General features: G+C 51.6%; 1 protein-coding gene across 4 annotated transcripts in view; it reads right to left on the bottom strand.

The window, feature by feature from the left end:
* Window positions 1-1,487: 1,487 nt before the first annotated feature.
* The window catches only part of Traf3 (Tnf receptor-associated factor 3), a 100,629-nt gene continuing 83,400 nt past the window's right edge, over window positions 1,488-18,716 (bottom strand). For 2 of the 4 annotated variants that reach the window (XM_087553978.1, XM_087553979.1), the window contains 4 exons: window positions 16,004-16,096; window positions 12,970-13,110; window positions 7,935-8,109; window positions 1,492-7,246 (listed from right to left, as the gene is read on the bottom strand). In XM_087553978.1, coding sequence (XP_087410104.1) covers window positions 6,675-7,246; window positions 7,935-8,109; window positions 12,970-13,110; window positions 16,004-16,096 — 981 coding nt within the window. In that variant the 3' untranslated portion in view covers window positions 1,492-6,674. 4 annotated transcript variants of the gene reach the window in all.

Below are 18,716 nucleotides of genomic sequence, written 5' to 3'. Positions count from 1 at the left end.
GGGAGGCACAGTAGTTGGGGAGGAGCTATAAGAGGGCAGGCACATTGTTCCTGGGGCTGAGCTGGCTATGGGGTGTGCAGGAGTGTGAATTGGATAGGCTGGGGCTAGTAACACTTTTGAGGTTCAATGGCGGGGAGTGGCTGCTAACCCTCTCACCCTCTGGTTCACTCTTCCAACTGCAGGGTGGGTGCCAGAGCCTGCTGCCCCTTCCTATTTAGGCGAAGACAGCTGCCTTCTCCACCTTGGGTAATGGGAGAGGATAGTGGGCAGGCAGAGGGCCCCAAGGAGCCCTGGACTGAGAGATGAGCCAGCAGCATCTTTCCTGGCCAGTTGTCACCTTCTGTCCCTGTCTTGAGACCGGAAGGCCACAGGTCCCCGGGTCAGGGGATGCCACAGCTGGAGGCCAGGCTTCCTGACTCCAGGCTTGAATACTCTTTGTTCCTCTTTGGGCGAGGTCCCCACAGGGACAAGGGCTGGCTGCTTGTCTAGTGGTGTCCCAGTGAGGAGCAGCTCCAGAATAGGTCCTGTTATCTGGTCTCCCACAGTGTGGGTGGGACAGTTGTGGCTGGGCCCCAAATTCCACAGCTAAGGGGCATACAGGTGGAGCCTTCTGGAGCTCAGTGCCTGATATGCTCCACCTCAGGGGACTGCAGTGACTGAAGCCCCATGAACGGAAGCACCAAAGGGTGGAAGTGCAGGGTCCAGAGGTCCAAGGCCACCAGAGGGTTCACCCTACCTAGGACCTTGAGAACAGATGCTATTTAACCCTGGACAGCAACCTTTATAGGTGTGTCTGCATACTTGTGATAGCCCTACTCCAGGGGTCCTGCCCTGTCAGTTCCCAGGAGTTCCCTGGGCTCCACGATCCATGGCCCTCAAGTGCTTAGGGAAGAACTCACTGTGACAGGTTCTGGGCAGGACATGGAAGGTGGCCTTCTTGCTCAGCTCTGAATTCCCCAGGGGCTTTAAAAAAAAATAAGTGTTTTTTCCCAGAAAGGGGAACAGCAGACTTCCCAGTTTCCCATTTGTGGTTCTAGCTCCCTGCTAGCATCCTGCAGAGCAGTGGGCTGGGTGCTCAGTGGTCAGGGCCGGAGGCAGCAACATCCACAGGACAGAGTGCACAGGAGCCAGATAGCCCAGGGCCAGCCTTCCTCTCCAAGTCTCATACTCCCTATTTATGACAAACCTTTCAGAAGAACTTGGGCTCCCTTCAGGGTACAGTTCACATCTGTATCCAGCCCTGGTACCTGTGGGCCTGGTTCCCATGTTTGGTCCTTTACCCTGGACCATGCCACCCATGGCGGGCTACAGACAAGACCTGGGGTGACAGGAGCAGGGCTTGCTCAAAACCTTCTGGGATCTCAAAATGGTGGGAGTATATCTTGGGACGAAGGGTGGCCCCTTCTAGCCAGTGTTCCCGGGCGGCTGTGAGAACAGCTGGAGGGGGCCCACCTGCAGCCTAAGCAGGAAGAGACTGCAGTAAGGAAGCAGGACTCTTAAATCAGCTTTATTTTCCTCTAATAGACACTTTAGCATTGCAAAATTTTGCATTCTACAGTCTTACAAATTTTATTATTAGCAGCAGAACAGAAACATCGCAAGACCTCAAAACACAAATAAATACCAAATGAAACCACATGTAACACACAGTAAACAGAATCGAAACATCATAATGCTGTCAGGAGATGAGGCGTGCTGCTGACTCCTGGTGACATTATTGCTGGGCAATGACTCACACTGTCTCAGTTTCTTAGAAGAGCAGAAGAACACGGGACGCTAATCACTGGTCACGATCACTTGGACTGTCAAGATGGGGCCTCACAGCGAGCGGTTACTACAGACGGCATGTGTCAAAACAGGCAGATTAAAAACACGGTCAAATGAGAGATTGGCCTTCTTTGGTCTTTGTTTTTTTGGGTAATAACTGAACACAAGAGATGTGCCATCAGAGAAAAGAACGGAACTCTAGAACAGTCTGCAGCTGTCTGCATTTACTCCGACTTCCTCAGTCGGAGCAGAGCGCCCACAGATTCTTAGGGGACTCCTTGGAAGGAAGGCCGGCTTTTGTGTTTTTTAATTAGGTCATTTATTTGCCTTTGAAGGTTACTTACTAAGGGGACTGACTATGGAGTGGCACAGTGACCCTGGGCTTGTAACCTCCTTTCCACAGTGAGCTCACGAGAAAGACTCCAGACATGGGGTGCAAGGGAAATGATCATATACTCTGCTTGGGTGCTGGGGCCTGCCATGGCTGGCTCTGGTGTGGGTCATTGCCCTGCCTGCCTGCCTGCCTGCCTAGTATTGGTGCCCAGGCAGACACCAGGCTAGGACATGTCCAGGTTTTGGGGATGGGCTCCTGGCCCCTTCTTACTGTCCCCGCTAACCCAGCTCCCAGATCCCACAGTGCTCATGGCAGCAGCAGCTGGGGTGGGAGAGTTGACAAGGGCTGGGTCACTTGCCAGCGGTCACCTCACCTGATCAGACCCCCATGGGCTCATTCAAGCTTGGAGAAATCAGCTGCTGTGGATTGGCAAACAGGAGACAGAATCTTAGTCTGAGAAGATGTGGGGACAGACCCTCATTTGTCACACACACTCAGGACACAACGGCATGAAACCCACACTAGCTCTCCTGCAGTGTAGCCAGTAAAGGGCTCGATTGAAAGTAAAAAAAAAAAAAAAAAAAAAATAAGTACCCTACGCCCCACCAAGCCCTTCTCCATTCACTGATGGTCCCAAGCAGAGGGATGTATAGGAGGGTAGGGACTGACCCACCCTGTCACCTGTGGGGGTAGGGGGGTGAGGGGGACATCTTGGCCAGGTACAAAGTACAGTCCCTGCAATGCTTGGCAGTGTGCGGGTAAGAAGGCAGAAGGACCATGCTGTTGGCCGTGGCACTCCCCCTGGTCTCCTCGTGGGCGGGCAGGAGTGCTCTACCCATGGCCCTGATGCTTGGTGTCCCACACACCCTCATCTTTGCTGGATGCTGTCTACTGCTGCTGGGCCTGCCACAGGTGACCGCTGTGTAAACTGCCTGGTTGCAGTGGGGTCATTAATGTCAGGCCCAAGCTAACCAGCTATCCACAGGGGGCTGTATCTGACCGCTAGGTTCTCGAGGCTGGCCACACAGTCAGACGGAAGTCGTTTTGAAGGGGATCTGGGGGTGGGGGTCTGAAGGCCTGCCCGGGAAGCAGAGCCACAGTGCCTCTGGCCACAGCTCCCTGGAGTCCCAGTCCTTGGAATAAATGGAAAAGGAGCAGAGAAAGACAGGAGGCGGATGGTGGCTGTAAGCAGACACCTTCCTCAGCTGATGGCTGTGCTGTCTGACTGTTGTGCTGTCTTAGGGACATGGTGCCATCTGTGCACAGGCTACTTTAGGAAAGGGATGGATTCGGACTGGGATGCGGACCCTCTTAACAGCCCTTGGCTTCTTCGAATGCTGGCTGTAGGCTCTGGTCTCCCGTGTGAGCCCAGCACACACTCGGCTGTGTTATCCTGATTCATTCTCAACCATTCCTCTCACATGCAGCCTGCTCGTGGCCTAGGCTGGCTCTGTCTATCCCCAAGAGGTAAAGGAGGCTCAGCCACGGTGCCTCAGGCTACCTTCCTCTCCCTGACCAAGGAAGGTAGAAGGCCTCACTCCCAGTCTGGCCCTGGGTTGTTACTGACACAGGCTTTCAGCTACTCACAAAAACCACAGGCCGGGCCTCAGGACACACTGCCTCTCAGTGGCCGGCGTCTTCCCAGCATCAGTTCTGAGCAGGTATGGATACCACCCCAGGCAAGCAGGGGTTGCGCCCAATTTCCCCACGGAGGCCATGGAGCAAACGGCCCCTTAAAAGGTGAGCAACTTGACACTTTTGCACAGTCAGGCACCCACGCCGCATGACCACCCTGTGCTTCTTGTGGCCAGGACCCTGTGATGTGACGAGGGCTGGTTGCCAGGAGGCCGCAGCCCAACAGTGGCCCGGGTGGTGAGCACCAAGGAAGCCTGGCATGGAGCAGAGCAAGGCACACCCAGGTAGGACGCGACATGCTCCACACCTCCCAGGAGACGTGTCTCAGCACGCCCTTCACACATTGAGACAGGGCACAAGGGTATGAGCTCGCCCGCTAATCTACTATTACCAAGAAATGCAACAGACACAACACACTACAGGAAGCTGGGACGTGCAGGGCCCTCACCTCGGGGGCAAGAGTCGCTTACTTTACGCACATCCTACAGGCACCAGGGGGAGGCCAGAGGGCCCACTTCACATAGGAAGGAGCCTTGTGAAAGTCTTACTAGCAGGGAGGACACCTCAGGGTCACCCTCATACCAGGGTCTGAAGCTAAAGACAGGCATGCCTTTGTCTGACCTGATGCTGCTGGCCGACACCTATTGGTACTGCACTGACGTCTCTAAAGGGGGCGCTGCAGGGATGTCCCTGTTGCTGGCACCTGGCCATGGGAAAGCTTCCTGAAGCCAGCTGAGGACTTGCCAGTGGTCCTCCAACTCCAGATCTTTGGGGGAGGAACCCTGCGGACAGGCCTAGAGGAAGAAGAACGTGGGCTCTGCACTCTTTCCTTATGAGCAGAACCAAGGTCACTGACGTACCCCAAAGCAATCCCAGCAGAATGGAAAGGAGGAGCAGGGGGAAGAAGCAAATGCTTCAGCCATGGACGGGCAGGGCAAGTGCTAGAAAGCAAGAGGCCGCTCATGGAAGCACGGGGACAGGTGTGCGAGAGGAGGGCACTTCCAGCAGGCACCGGGGCAAAGGCACACCCAGGACAGATGGCAGCACCAGAGACAAGGTGGGCTACCGGGCACCAACCCAGCTGTCCCCGTGCGACCATGGGGAGAGCCCAGAGGCAGGCAGTCTGAAGCGCGGGCCCAGTTGGCCAATTGTGGGCGCGCCTTTTGGGCAAGTGGCACAGATGTGGTGGTTTGCACACATTGGTTTTGCCTAAGAAGCACCCGTCGCGTGTAGCACCCATCAATGTAGAGCACCATGAAGTGTGGTGCATAGCAAAAGGGGCACCGGGGCAGGGCTCCAGGCTTCTCGTCACAGTGGGGAAACTGAGCTAGTTCAGAGTGCCGTCCGGACTAACAGGCTGGGTGTCAGCTGGCCACCCTCCTAACAGGGAGGCCAGGGCCACTGCTGCCAGCCTGGGCAGGCCCCCAGACCAGTGGTCTTGGGAATGCTTGGGGCAGGGGCACTTCTCCTTCATGCTGTGGGGGACTTCAGGGCCCTTGTAGAGACCTGGAAGGGTGTGGCTTCGCTCACACCTCCTCCCTTGGAGTGGGACTGAGCTGCTCTTGGGGGCCTGCAGTTGGACTCTGTGGATATTTAGCAGCAGAGGCCTCAGAAGCCGCCAACAGAGGCCTGGCTTCCCTCAGAGTTGTCTGAGGGCCCTGGCAGAGATAAAGATCTGGTGGTGGAGAGAGAGAGAGAGAGAGAGAGAGAGAGAGAGAGAGAGAGAGAGAGAGAGAGAGAGAGATCGAGATCTGGTTAAACTACCACTTTCTAGAATCATGGTGAACGCAAACCCAGAGACGAGAAGCAGCATGTCACATCTAAGGCACATGTACCGTATGCCACCATCTCTGAGCACAGACGTCGCTTCCTTCCGGAGAGCGCTAGCCGAATGCAGCAGCATGACAGGATGGGATGCTTGCTGGGGCCTCCTGCGGCACAGGTCACCTGCCTATCCCCGACACCGGACACTGGAGACCAAGGCTGGTGCTGTCAGCAACACAGAGCTTGTCTAAACATGGGGCAGAATTTTAAAAACCTATAGGATTTTGTTTAGAACTCCAAAGTTCAACTGATGCCCTACTTTAGGGTGAGAACAACTTTAGTCTGAAATGATGCACAGCATCCAGGAGCGTTGATCCTCTCATCGCCATCGTGAAGTAGTCACGGAGCTACGACAGATACCGAAGGCTACATTTCTAACGAGAAATAACAACAGGTTCAATATTCTCTTCCCTATCACAAGTGATAACCAGTGTTTGATAGTTTACATTTTCTTCCAAGAAATATCAGTCTATCAACGTTTTAAAACAAAATGTTTGCAGTAACAATTATTTGTAGAACTTTAAATTAAAAATGACTTCTGAATTTAGAGACCTTGTGCCTACTCAGGGTCTTCTGACAAACAAATTATTAAAACAGCGACCAGATGAGGCCTTAAAAATAGACAATATACTATATTTGAAACAAGATTGCACTCTTGAATTTTAGGATGAATATATCAGAACTGTATTATTATTTCATAAGTTCTCCTTGTAAGGTAACATGCTGACCCATCCAGCTACCTCCACATGTGTTTTCTTTTTTGGTGTTTAAGTTAAGGAAGAAAAATCATGTTTCTTTTTAGCATATATGTTTCCACCTTAATTAACTAGATCTTTTAAAATGAAAATGAAAACCTTCTCTGACAGCAATATTTATCTTGTTGATGGATAAATAATTCTTCAGAGTGAGTGTGGCTAGTCTATTATAAAATCCGTTGGGGTCTGTTTTCACATGTGGCTCCTCCTGCCAGCCACTCGACCTCCTCCTCCTCCTCCTCCGGCTGCTTCCTCTGTCCCACAAGGTCCTTTCTGAGGGCGAGGACCTTCGTGAAGACAGACCGGTTCAACCCCCCAGAGGAGTTACCTTCTGCTGAATCCACCTCCCTGGTTTCTTGTCAGGGGTCAGGCAGATCCGAGGTATCCACTATGACTTTAATAAAAATTGTATCATCTTTAATGTACGTCCCGTTCTCGAGAACAGTTTGGGCGACAAAGACTGGGCAGCCAGAGGCGATGTTCATCTCTCCCGTGGGCTTCTTGAAGCTGCTGCTGTTGGGATCAGGCTTGAACGCATCTCCCAGATGGCGTCGAGAGGACCCCTGATCCATCAGCATAAGTGTCACTTTCTGCTTGAATGGCCACGGCAACAGAGCATCATATTCTCCGCGCATAATGACAAAAAACAGCGACAAGTGTGTCCCTTTCCCCATTCCGTCCCCGTTCAGGTAGACCCGGGCACACATCTTATAGCCAAAATAACCTGTGTAGAAAGGCTGGCTGTAGAGAGATAGGGTCTTCCCCATGACAGCCTCCTGCTTCCGGCGCTTGTAGTCACGGATCTTCCAGATCAGCACACCATTGTAGCTGGCGGTCTCGAGGACCTGGAAGCGCAGGTCCATGTCGGCCAAGCGGATGTCGTGGACACTCAGCATCTGGTCATGCCGGCTCAGCTGGGACTCCAGCAAGCCTGCCACGAGCAAGAGAACATTTGGCAAACAAGACCTGTGGTCACTGGAGCACACCTGCACCAGAGTCTGCAATAGCAGCCCACAGCTACTGTGACTGCAGAGGGTGGGCAGACAAGGCGTGGGGCATCTGTGCTGTATCCTTCCTCCTCTCTCCTCTGGTAGTCACAAGGTGCCAACTGCCAGGCCACAATGTCAGAGTCTGACTGCCTATTTGCCTGCGTTCCCCTGCCCTACAGTCCTGGCATCCCCAGGGACATGAGGCTCTGACTCTAAGCTGTCTCCTGTCCTAACCACACACTTTGCATCTGTTTAATCCAACCCATGTGGCACAGTAATCCGCCCTCCTCCCGAATCCTTCCATGAAAACCTTCACTGCTCATTCAGGCCCAAAGCTACAGGTCACACCTGCTCCTAATGTCAGAAATACTTGGGCCATACTCAGTTGCCCATTTCCCCTGCCCGGTCTAGGCCTTCAGGGTGTGTTAGGGGTACCCTGACTAATACACCTTACATCCTCATGTCCTGCAGGTCACCTGCAGTCTACCCTGTGGAAGGAAGGGCTTTGCACCCTGCCGAGCTGGGCCTCCTGCAGAAGGACAAATCTAAGTGAAAACCTGACCCCATTAGAGGACCCTCACATGCACTGCCTGCACTGGGAGCAGCTGCCTCAGACCCAGGTCCACTCACCTGTGTTGCGAGCTGCCTGCCCTGCACTTTTGTCTACGCTTTCTAGCTCAGTCACACGGTTCTGGAGGGATTCCACACTGCTCTTCATGCTGTCTGCTTCCTCCCAGTTCTGCCGGAAGGGACGGATCTCCTTGTCGAGTTCTTTCAGTTTCTCTGCTTGGCTGTCTATTACTCGCTTCCAGACCGAAGGGTTAAGGATAAAAGCCGGTCAGAACTCTGAGCACTCTGTGCTGTCACCCCCAAATGCAAGCTGGAGCTGTCAGCTCCTATGTGGCCAGCCATTGGCTAAGACCAACTGGTGTCCTGGGAGTCTTGGGATAAGAACTTGTGTAGAACACAAAATTAGGCTGGAAACAGTCTGTCTCATGCAAAAGATCTGGTAATGTGCTACCCATCCTGCCTGCATCCATGTTTCAAGTCACCAGGAGAAGGGCTGGGTGGATCAATGGAAGAGGACAATACCCAACACCACAGGCGTGCACACGGCCCAGAGTAGTCCTTTTCCTACCCACAGCTCCTACACAGATTCCCCAACTTAGGCCATTTCTGGGATGGCCAAACTGCCTGTTTGTCACATACCTGCATCCAGACATCACGCTAATGCCACACACTCTCCTTTCCTAACCCTGGCTGTGACCATGACCTCAAACTCAACAGATCCCTGCCCATCCTTATAGACTTTTCACCAAAATGCCATAGGCATCGCACCCTGTGACCATATGTACACCTCTGGTACCATAGGAGGCCACAGATATAGAGACGGGATTGAGGTCAGAGTCTCATCTGACTAGTGAGGATTCTCAGGGCACAAGACTGATAGGGGCCTTGACCTCTGCCCCTACCAGTCAAGGGGTAGGATGCTAGAGTCACAATGATGGCCTGGCACCGTCTGCTGTCCTGCTGCCTGGCTCAGGACAGAATGCCTCTGTCCTGTGAGGACAGAGGGGACCCTAGCTAGAACTGTGCCCAGGACAGGGAAACAAAGAGCTACCTCCACCCTTCCGCTACCAGAGACCCTGAGTGTTACTGGACAGGGAAGGCCTGCTGTGGGCCCTCAGGCCTATGAAGAGCTAAGGAGGCTGGCTCGTGAGAGAGTTCCATACTCAGGCACCAGGACATGTGTCTGACACAGGGTCTGCCAACAGCTAGGGCCAAGTTTGCACTGTCTTCATTTAAGTGAGTCAGAAAGGTTTTTCATAGGAACATCCCGCTCCCCTCGTGATGGTAACGGACACTTGTGCTCCACTGGGCACTTCAGGGCTGTGACAGTACCGCTCCTGTCACAGTACTTCGGAGTCTCGTGATCCAGCCTGTCTGTCTCTCTGTGATGGAGTCAGGGACCTGATGATGCCAGTCACGCAAAGGATCTGTAAGAGCTCCAGAGACACTAGGACAGCTCTGAAGCTACTGGTCACGTGGTGCTCAGGGGAAAGCCTACCGCCTTCACTTCTTTTGGAGGTCTATATTGAAATTCTGGGTTTCTGTGCCTTTGTTGGCTGTGACCAACCAGGAAGGAACAAAGGAGGCAGGTCTGGATTCCTTCCCATAGAGTACAAGGCTACCATGAATCTCTCTGTTCTTTCCGAGAAACTGATGCTGACATTTAGGAAGGATGGGGGGCGGGGGGGCTAAGGAGATGGCTCAGCGCGTAAGATCACTTGCTGTGCAAACATGAATCTCCAGAATCCATGTAAAAGGCTGGAGACGGCTGTATGTGTTACCTGGAACCCCAGTTTTGTGGGGAGTAGAGAGAGAGTCTCACTGGGGCTTTCTGGCCACCAGCCTAGCTCCCATTTAGTGTCTCAAAGGAATAAGGTAGAGCGACAGACCAGGCCCCTTGACATCTTCCTCCACCCTCTGGGCATACATCGTATACACATGTGCACATACACACCCCACCACACACATGGCCTAGACAAGGGCTTCAATCTTTAAAAAACCTGCTATGTACATGTCTCTATTTTATTTTTGGTTGTAAGTCTAGCCTTTAATGGCTGAGCCATCTTTCCAGTCCCATGTCTCTTTATTTTAAAGAACGTATAATTAGAGGAATATTTGACTCTATAAGAACTGTTTTCTGTGGGCCAGTTGCACTGCCTTTAGTGAACACCAGAATCTTGGTGTCCTTGAATGAACTGCCCCCATAAAGCAGCTGTCATGGGTACTGGTAGGAAGGGAAGAAAGGCCTGGCCATGGCATGAGAGATGCTGTTTGGTTAGGGGGCCATGGAGGGAGCCCTGAATCGCTCCTCCCCATGTCAGCTGGTGGCATGCATGGGAGGGCAGGACCACTGCACTGGCCGTGACGCTTGCCCAACAACAGACAAGGGCGTGCGTGTATGCTGTGAGCAGGTGCGTGCTCCCCACAGGGGGCTCCCCCACAACTCAGAGGCTGCATCCTGGCAAGGAGCTGTGCGACTTTTCCAGATAGGCCTTTCACTTGCACAAACACGGTGTCAGAGCAGAGTACAGGTCTGTGTCGAGCCTTCTCTGTGAAGAGCAAATGGTTCAATGCTTGAAGCGCTTGGTGAGCGCTTGGCCACCGCAGTGCGTCTATAAATGTGCACCTCAGGGCCGGTGTGCAGTCTAACTACAGCTTCTGGAGCTGTAAGGACAGTCGCACACAGAGTGAATAATCCATCCAAGTCCTGTGCCTCAGGGCCTCAGAGGACCAGCTGTAGGCACTACAACTGCAGGGCTTCAGTGGCTGTCCTTTGTCACCTTCAGGTCACTAGGCCCTGTCTGCTCAGCCCTGTTCAGTGAGCGCGGTGGCGCTCAGCGTGGACTGTGGAAGAGTATGGCCTGTGGCTGCTCACCTGAGCGAACCACAAATCTCTGGTCCATTCAGCGACTGGCAGCGGCATGTAAACTCACGACTCAGTGCCCTGCTCCCCTCCCCACTCCCTTCTCAGTCAAGAACTACACTGTGCTACTGTTTAAACTCAAGGGATCCTCCCGCCTCAGCCTCCCACATACTGCAACTACAGAAGTGCTTGTGAACGTTTTGTTCTCTTAATGTATGTGCGTGTGTGTGTGTGTGTGTGTGTGTGTGTGTGTGCGCGCGCGTGCATGTGTATGTGTATGTGTGTACATGTGTGTGTCCCACTGCACACATTCAGAAGTCAATTTTCTCCTTCTACCATGGTTTCTGAGGACTGAACTCAAGTTGTCAGGAGTAGTGACAAGCACTTCTATCCACTTCTCAGTACACACACCCTCTCCTCTCCTCTCCTCTCCTCTCCTCCCCCCCCCTCTCTTCCCTCCCTCTTTTTAATATCCTGAAAGTGTTCTAGATGGAGCCGCACCTTAGGCATGCCAGGCAAACACACCGGCCCTGAACTGCGCACTCAGTCAGCCCTTTGCAGTTGGAGACAAGGCATCGCTAAACTGCACTGTTAGCCTTGGACTCCCATCCCATCCAGGTTCCAATTTATTTTAACAATTTATTTTCATTTTATGTGCATTAGTGTTCTGTCTGCATAAATGTCTGTGTGAGGGTGTTGGATTCCTTGGAACTGGAGTTACAGACAGCTGTGAATTGCTATATGGGTGCTGGGAATTGAACCCCGGTCCTCTGGAAGAGTACCCAATGCTCTCAACTGCTGAGCCATCTCTCCAGCCCCACAGCTACCATTTCGATAAAGAAAAAATGGTTTGCTAGGCTTGGGGGCAAAGCTCTGTAATCCCAGCTCTTCTCTTTCTTATTTTAAGATAGGGTTTCTCTGTGTAGCCCTGGTGTCCTGGAACACCCCTGTCCCTGAGCTCACAGAGACGCACCCGCCTCTGCCTCCTGAGGACCAGGATCAGAGCGTGCACCGTCACACCTGGCTCTGTAATGTTGGCTACTAACCAGGCTGAGGAAAGGGGGATCACAGGTTCAAGGCCAGCCCAGCCTATGACGTGTGCTGAAGGCTGGTTAAGACAACTTAGTGTGGCCCTGTCTTGAAATACAAAGTAAACAGGAGTGCAGTTCAGGCTGTTCAAGGACTTGGGTTCAATCCCAGCACTTGGAGTGGGTGGGGGTTCAAAAGCTGGACAAACACCTTTTCTTTTTTTAGTGTGTGTGTGTGTGTGTGTGTGTGTGTGTGTGTGTGTGTGTGTGCGCACGCGCGCGCGCTCTTTAAAATTCTATTAAGAAAGGACCCCTTCAGGCCAGCAAGGTGGCTCAGCCAGTTCAAGTGCTAGCTACTAAGCTTGCTGCTAACCCGCAAGATCTGTATGCATCTCTGGAAGTCACACGCTGCCGAGATCTAAAGACCACAGGCACACTGTGGCACATGTGCACCCTGCCACAGAATATAACAAAAACACTAAAAACAAACAACACTTCCTGGGCCAGCAAAATACACAATTGTATCCAAAGTACAACTTTGTACCAAAGTATCAATTCTACTTCCTCTAGCCCCTCAGCACCACACTCATGCAGTGGCCATGGAGGCCAGGAGAGGGCACCAGAGTCCTTGGAAATGGAGTTACAGATACAGTGTGGGTTCTGTGAATCAAATCTCTCTTTGTCCTCTGAAAGAGCAACCAGTGCTCCTAGACACAGAGATGACTCTCTAGCCCTGCAAAACCTTATGTTTGCTGTTTTGGGGCTATCTCTGGATTATTATGGGAAATAAAGTTGGAATGTATGTGTGAAAACTCAGAACAGAGCAGTGTGGCTTGATCTCACTTCAGTCCGTGGCACACAAGTACTTAGGAGCAATGCGTCTTATCAATGGACAGTGGTTAAAAACAGACCCGCTCTCTCCCGTTTTGCAGTGGAGGGGACAGAACCTAGGCCTGTGCACAAACCGGATAAATGCCCTCCCGCTGAGCGGCACCTCATCCAGCACAGGGTGATTTTAAATCAAGGTCTTTAAGCTTTACTTGGCTCCAGTGCATTAAAGACACAAAGAGGGGTTTGGGGTCAGCTGCCTAGGTAGGACCACACTGACCCAAGCTGTCCCTGACTGTTCACATAAGCAGGAGAAGCCCTGGCCTCTGTCTGCCAAGAGCTCAGTGAGTGATCCCGGTGCAGGCGGGCTGCTCACCTGCAAATGAAGGATTTTGGACTCATTGTTTCGAAGCATCTCCTTTTGTCTCTCAATTTCAATCTCAAAGCTACATATCTGGTTGTGCAGACTTTGTATGCTCTTGTTTTTCTCAACACTTTCATTCTGCAGCAAGGAAACCTGAGGGAAAAAATTCTTCAATTAATTTAACAAAAAGTGGTTTGGCATTAATTAACAATAATGATAGTAATTAAACTTTCACAATATAAGCTTTCCACTGGCTTCTTGAAAGGCCCAGGAGAAAAATTCCTCTACACAGAAAGGGGAACTCCGGAGAGCTAGCAGAGAGCCCTGTAAGCTATTTCTGTCTCTCCTGCAGCTGGGGGAGGTCTGGGCCAGGGTCAACTGAATGTCAGAACAAGGGGCTGGTTTTGAAAGTGCTTACTGAAAACAAACCTTTTTCCAGTGAAGATTCTAACTTTTGGCCAGGACACATAATAAAAAACAGTTTTTCATTTTATCCAGCTTGCACAAGCACTGTGTGTACACGCAAACATGGTCCTTACAGAATAATATCTGCTCTAAAAACACAATGTACCTGATACTTTCTGTTTTATTCTTTCCATTTGATATAAAAATAACAATAAAAAGCTAGTCCCCAGAGGGCATCAGAGGCTCAAACTGCATGGGCATGGCAGGAAGACCCTGCCTGTTTTCACGACTGGAGCCTAAAAGGTGAGCCCAGAAGCAAAAGGAGGGGTGCGGGGACAGTGGGGCTTTATGGGAGCCCCTGCCACACAGAGCTTCAGTTAAAGAAGTTCCTGACCGTGACAACATAGAGAGCACTCCGAGCTGCTGAGGACAGGTTTGAAATGTTCACACCGTAGACAGTGAAGGCCTTTCAATTAACTTTCAAAACCATTTTCTAACATCTGCGCCCCATATACAATACAAGATATACAATCACTATCGACGGATCTTTAAAAGGCCAATGATGGCCCAATGAATGTGAGCTCATGCCCTGCAAGGCCCCATCTGCCCAGTAGTGCTGCACCCCACACACAAGGAGCGAGGCTGGACTGGTTACCAAGGCACTCATCCTTGGGCCTCAGAAACAGAGCTCACACCCAGAGAGACTCTGATGCAGAAACAGCCAAGTCAGCCAGGTGTGACGCCCTCAGTCCCAGTAACTGGGAGGCAGACATAAGCGGATCTCTGAACTCCAGGGCATAGAGAAACCTACATAGAGAAACCCTGTCTTGAAAAACCAAAAACCGACCAAGCAAACAAAAACACCAAACCAACAAAAACAGGAAGAAAGCAGAGCAGACCAAGCTTGCACATCCCACAGGCAAACATGCCTTCGTTTTCCACGACTACGGGAAAACCAGCTTTCTTCTCGCCATGTAAGGCCTTAAGCTCCTACACTACCAACCTGTAACTTGTGTTAGTGGCAGCGTCACAAAACTCTTCACAGGCACTGTCCCATCAGTCCATCTGGAGATCCAGACTGAGGTCCCCAGACTCTTCTTACCCTCACCTGAGTGCAGCTGTCACTCAAACAAGAACATCACTGATCCTTCTCAAAATGCCAATTTTCCTGCACCAGCCAGGCACTGGGTGAAGAGAAGCAGCTAACAGTGATGCGCACACATCATATCAAGTAGTCTTGGTTCCCTCCCTTCAGAATTTCCCTCATTGAACTATGAATTCACACTCACATTAGAGAGCAAAGCCCCGGGGGCCCTGCATGCAGCTGCCTTCATCTGGCTCTCAAATGAGCGCCACAGGCTAGCAGGCAGGTGTTCCAGACACGCAGAGTAACAGTCCTGTGGGGAAACCGGGACCTACTTCCACAGCTTTAAAACATCCTTTTCCTCAGTACCTCCTGGGTTGGTGTACTGGCCAACCAGCACACACCTCAAGAGCCACTAAACGCCTGTGTTGCCGTTACACTGCCGTGAATGAAGCAAGGGATGAACAAAACAAGGCAAAAACGACTTCTTCTTTTGAGACAGGCTCTCAGGGAGCCTAGGCTGGCCTTGAACTTGCTATGCAGTTAGATTTGAACTTCTGACCTCTGCTCCCTCTGCCTCTGAGGGCTGGGATTACTGCTATGTGCTGCACCACCTGGGTGAAACCAGGTAAAAGGAAGAGCTTCTGAGACAAGGTCTCCTTGTGTAGCCCTGTGTTCTAGAATTCCGCCTGCCTCAGCTTCCCAAGTGCTGGGATTAAAGGTGTGTGCCACCACCAAGTGGCTCTTGTCAGCTCTTTTCCCCCTTATCAGTCCTTGATACTCTTCTGCTACAAGCTTTTAATCAACGTGTACTGAACGTCAGTGAGCCGCAGTGAGTGTGGGCCCATAACCATTCCTCCTGTCGGTTCTCGTTTCACCTTTCTCTCATGGAAACACATCCTGCTGTGGGGTGAACACCACCCAACAAGTGCTCAAGCCGGGCGCACTCTGACGGGAAGAACCTGGCTGCAGGCTCAGCCCTGGGCGGGGAGGAGGTTGGTAGCGGTGCTGTCTATGCAGCCAGTACAGCTGCCAAGAGAACCAACGGCAAACAACATGGAGAAGGCAAAGGTTTCCTACCTGGGGCTCACAAAAGGCATGCTGTAGCTCGTGTGACACTAGTAACCGGACACACGGGACTGGCAGACTTGCTCTGAGGAGCTAGCCAGTACTTGGGGCTAACCCATCCTGAGTACCCGTCTCCATGGTGATCAGTGCCGAAACAACCAGAGGTAATTCACCTGTAGGGTGGCCACTTTTCACACAACTATGGAGCTGAGGGCCAGAGGACGGGAGTTGGGACAATCTTTGTCCTAGATCAGTGCTAGGATGACCCACAAGGAGGAGGAGGGAGCGTGGCCACTGCATGCTGCTTGGTAGCTCAACAGGAGCAAACACTTCTACACAGAAGGCCAAGATTCCAGAACAGAACTGACTCCTGGCAATCTCTTCACGCTGGCCCTTTCATTTAAAAACCATTGATAATTACAACATAGATTTACTCTACAAATAGTTGGAAGCATTACAAATCTGACAGAAGCCAGAGGCCCAGCCTACCTTCTTCTCCAGGGAGTTGCTCCACTCCTTCAGCAGGTTCACGTGCTGGACCGCGGAGCTGGCCTCGTGGGCCTTGATCTGCTGGTTTGTACCCTGCAAGAGCAACGGCGGGTGACTCTCAACCAGTCACGGCACTCAGGGAAGGGGAAACCTAGCACACAACCCTAGAAGCAACTACACAGGAAGGGCTGGTTTGTGTGCGGGATCCCAGGCCTCACCCACGGCGTCCCAGGCTACACTGCGACGCTGCAGCGCTGACCTGAGGTCACACTGCTCATCAGTTCCATACTTGCAGAACCAAGGTGCTAAACTTGAAACTTCTCCTGTTCCTGTACGAATCATCTCATGAAGATATATAGAGAGAACGTTCTGGAACCTACAGCCGCAGCCGGGTGCTGCTACAGTGGTCCAATGGACTGTGATACAGCATTGTAACCAGAAAGGCACCGCCTCGGCAGGCTGGGTGTGCCAAGAAATTTACATACAAACATAGACAATCTACAGAGTACGTGAGATGCAGACCACTCAAGCCAAGAGCAAGCACGGTAAGTGGGGCCGTGCACAGTCGAGGAAACAATCTGTATGAGGATATAATTTGTTTTGATGCCAGGAAATTAAGAAATGGGAACAAGTGTTCTCATGATCTCCAAGGTACATACTCTGTACAGAGCCTGTCTCCGTCCATGCTGACCCGAGCGCGGCTCCGTGTCAGCATACATACGCACACACAGAGGACGGATGGAGCTACGTACAACAGAACAGGGAGTGCAGCCGCCTCCTGGACGAACGCAAGGGAGGACCTCACGCTCACTCTCAGCGTCTCCTCTTCTCAACAAAAGCTGTGACAGCGAAACACGCTGTCTCCGTACCGACTCCATGACTACACACTGTCAATACGCACACTAAACGTACAATACTTCCTGGGTAACATATCTATCTTTCCTTCTGGTAGATAAAAATTAGGATATATATTTGAATAAAAACTCAATCTTGACTCACTAGCAATTCTCAGGTACATTTTTTAAAAACTGAAAACCAGATACAGGTTTCTGCCGGTTTCCAGGAAGCAGGTTTCTTACAGGCTTTGTCCAGTCAAATCCAACTCTGGCAGGGGGCAGAGTCAGCACACATGTGAGGGCAAAGCACTAGACGCCCGTGTGTGATTCTCTCACTAATGGCTGACAGATGATGTCAACGCTACACTAGTTTAACAGTCACTGACACCGGCTGATGTCACTGCATCCATTCTTACGGTTGGAGCTGTCTGCAGGGCAGCAGTCTGATACTGACTTCCCCATGCTGCCCACCCGGGGGGTCTCAGGATGCCTGGCAAGGGGGCACACACCTGCTGCACGTATGTGGCCCTTTCACTCATGAGGCAGGTGACTTGGTTTCATGACAAAGACTAAAAGAGTGAGAACTCAAATGTTAAAATACTATGAGAACTTGCTTCAGTGGCAGGATGTCAGTAACTGGGAAGGACAAACGGTGGATACTGACCTGAAAAACGCAGCCATAGCGCTTAAAACTACAGGTGCTGGGGGCATTGACACACTCGGACAAGTGTGCACTCAACTGCAACGGGAAAGAGACGTGAGTTGTGACACAAACGTTTGCATGAAAATGTTCAAACATATCAGGGCACAGAGAGCATCCGGGTACTGGTACGAAGGCTGTTTATCAGCTGCAGGTGTGTACGCATCATCTGCTCGCTGGACTTCAGGCGTAAAATACAGTTTCATCACAAGTATGCACGTGTACACACCGATATACAGAAATACATTTACTGCAACAGTTCTTAAACTTCCAATTCTCTTAGAACGAATTGTTCAAACTGTCACATGCCGTCTGAAGTGCCAGAGGTTAAAAAGGGGGAAAAAAAAAAAGAAAAAGGAAAAACAGTACGCACACTCAAAGACTATTAACAAAAACTGTACGAAACACAAAAAAAAAAAAAAAATCAGAAAGCATCTGGGTTACAGTGGTCACACGCCTACAAGATAAGCCATCTCCAGAGCAAGCTGATGTATGCATACCAGGACACTCGAAAGGGCTGGAGGTGATCACTCCTGCACTGCCGAGCCTCTCCCCTGCACACTCAGAGGCTTATGAGCCTTCCAAAGATTCCTGCAGCAAGTCTAACAATGGGAGTCTTACGCTGTCTCAACTGACACAGGGAAAATTAGGAGTGCCTGGAAAATCTAAGCTACTTGGGAGAAAACAGCCTCTTGTTTAGCTCCAGGATGCCCCAAGCAAGAGACAAGGGAACTAGAAAGATGCATTCTGAAGACACACTTGTATCTGGGCTGGTGTGGCTGCCGGCTGGAATGCACTTTGTGCCTGGGGCCTTCTCACAGCTCCCGTGCGGATGTGGCTGGGCACAGGCTTGCATAGTTTAGGGGTCTCGCCCAGTCTCCCAGAACAAGGGTGGTTGTTCTCTCTGCCTGGTGTTCAGGACTGAGGCAGCCAGAGACCCATTTCCTTCTGCTCACTGACTCATCTACAACAGCTCAGGGGAAAGGAAGCCTGGAAAAGGTCCTTGAGGCCCCCACCACAACCAGCCATACAGCAAAGGGCCTGTTAGCCAGGCAGTTGTAAAGGCCAGCATCCTCCTATCCTTGTAAGTGTCCCTGAATCCAGCCAGGATGCCCTGGGCTGGACTTGGAGGAAGTCACCAGAGGGTCCCACAGGCCAGCAGGTCAGCATGGACCTG

The sequence above is a fragment of the Rattus norvegicus genome, chromosome 6 (genome assembly GCF_021556685.1).
Source record: "Rattus norvegicus strain SHRSP/BbbUtx chromosome 6, alternate assembly SHRSP_T2T, whole genome shotgun sequence".
Classification (NCBI taxonomy): domain Eukaryota; kingdom Metazoa; phylum Chordata; class Mammalia; order Rodentia; family Muridae; genus Rattus; species Rattus norvegicus.
This window is presented reverse-complemented; position numbering and strand designations above follow the sequence as displayed.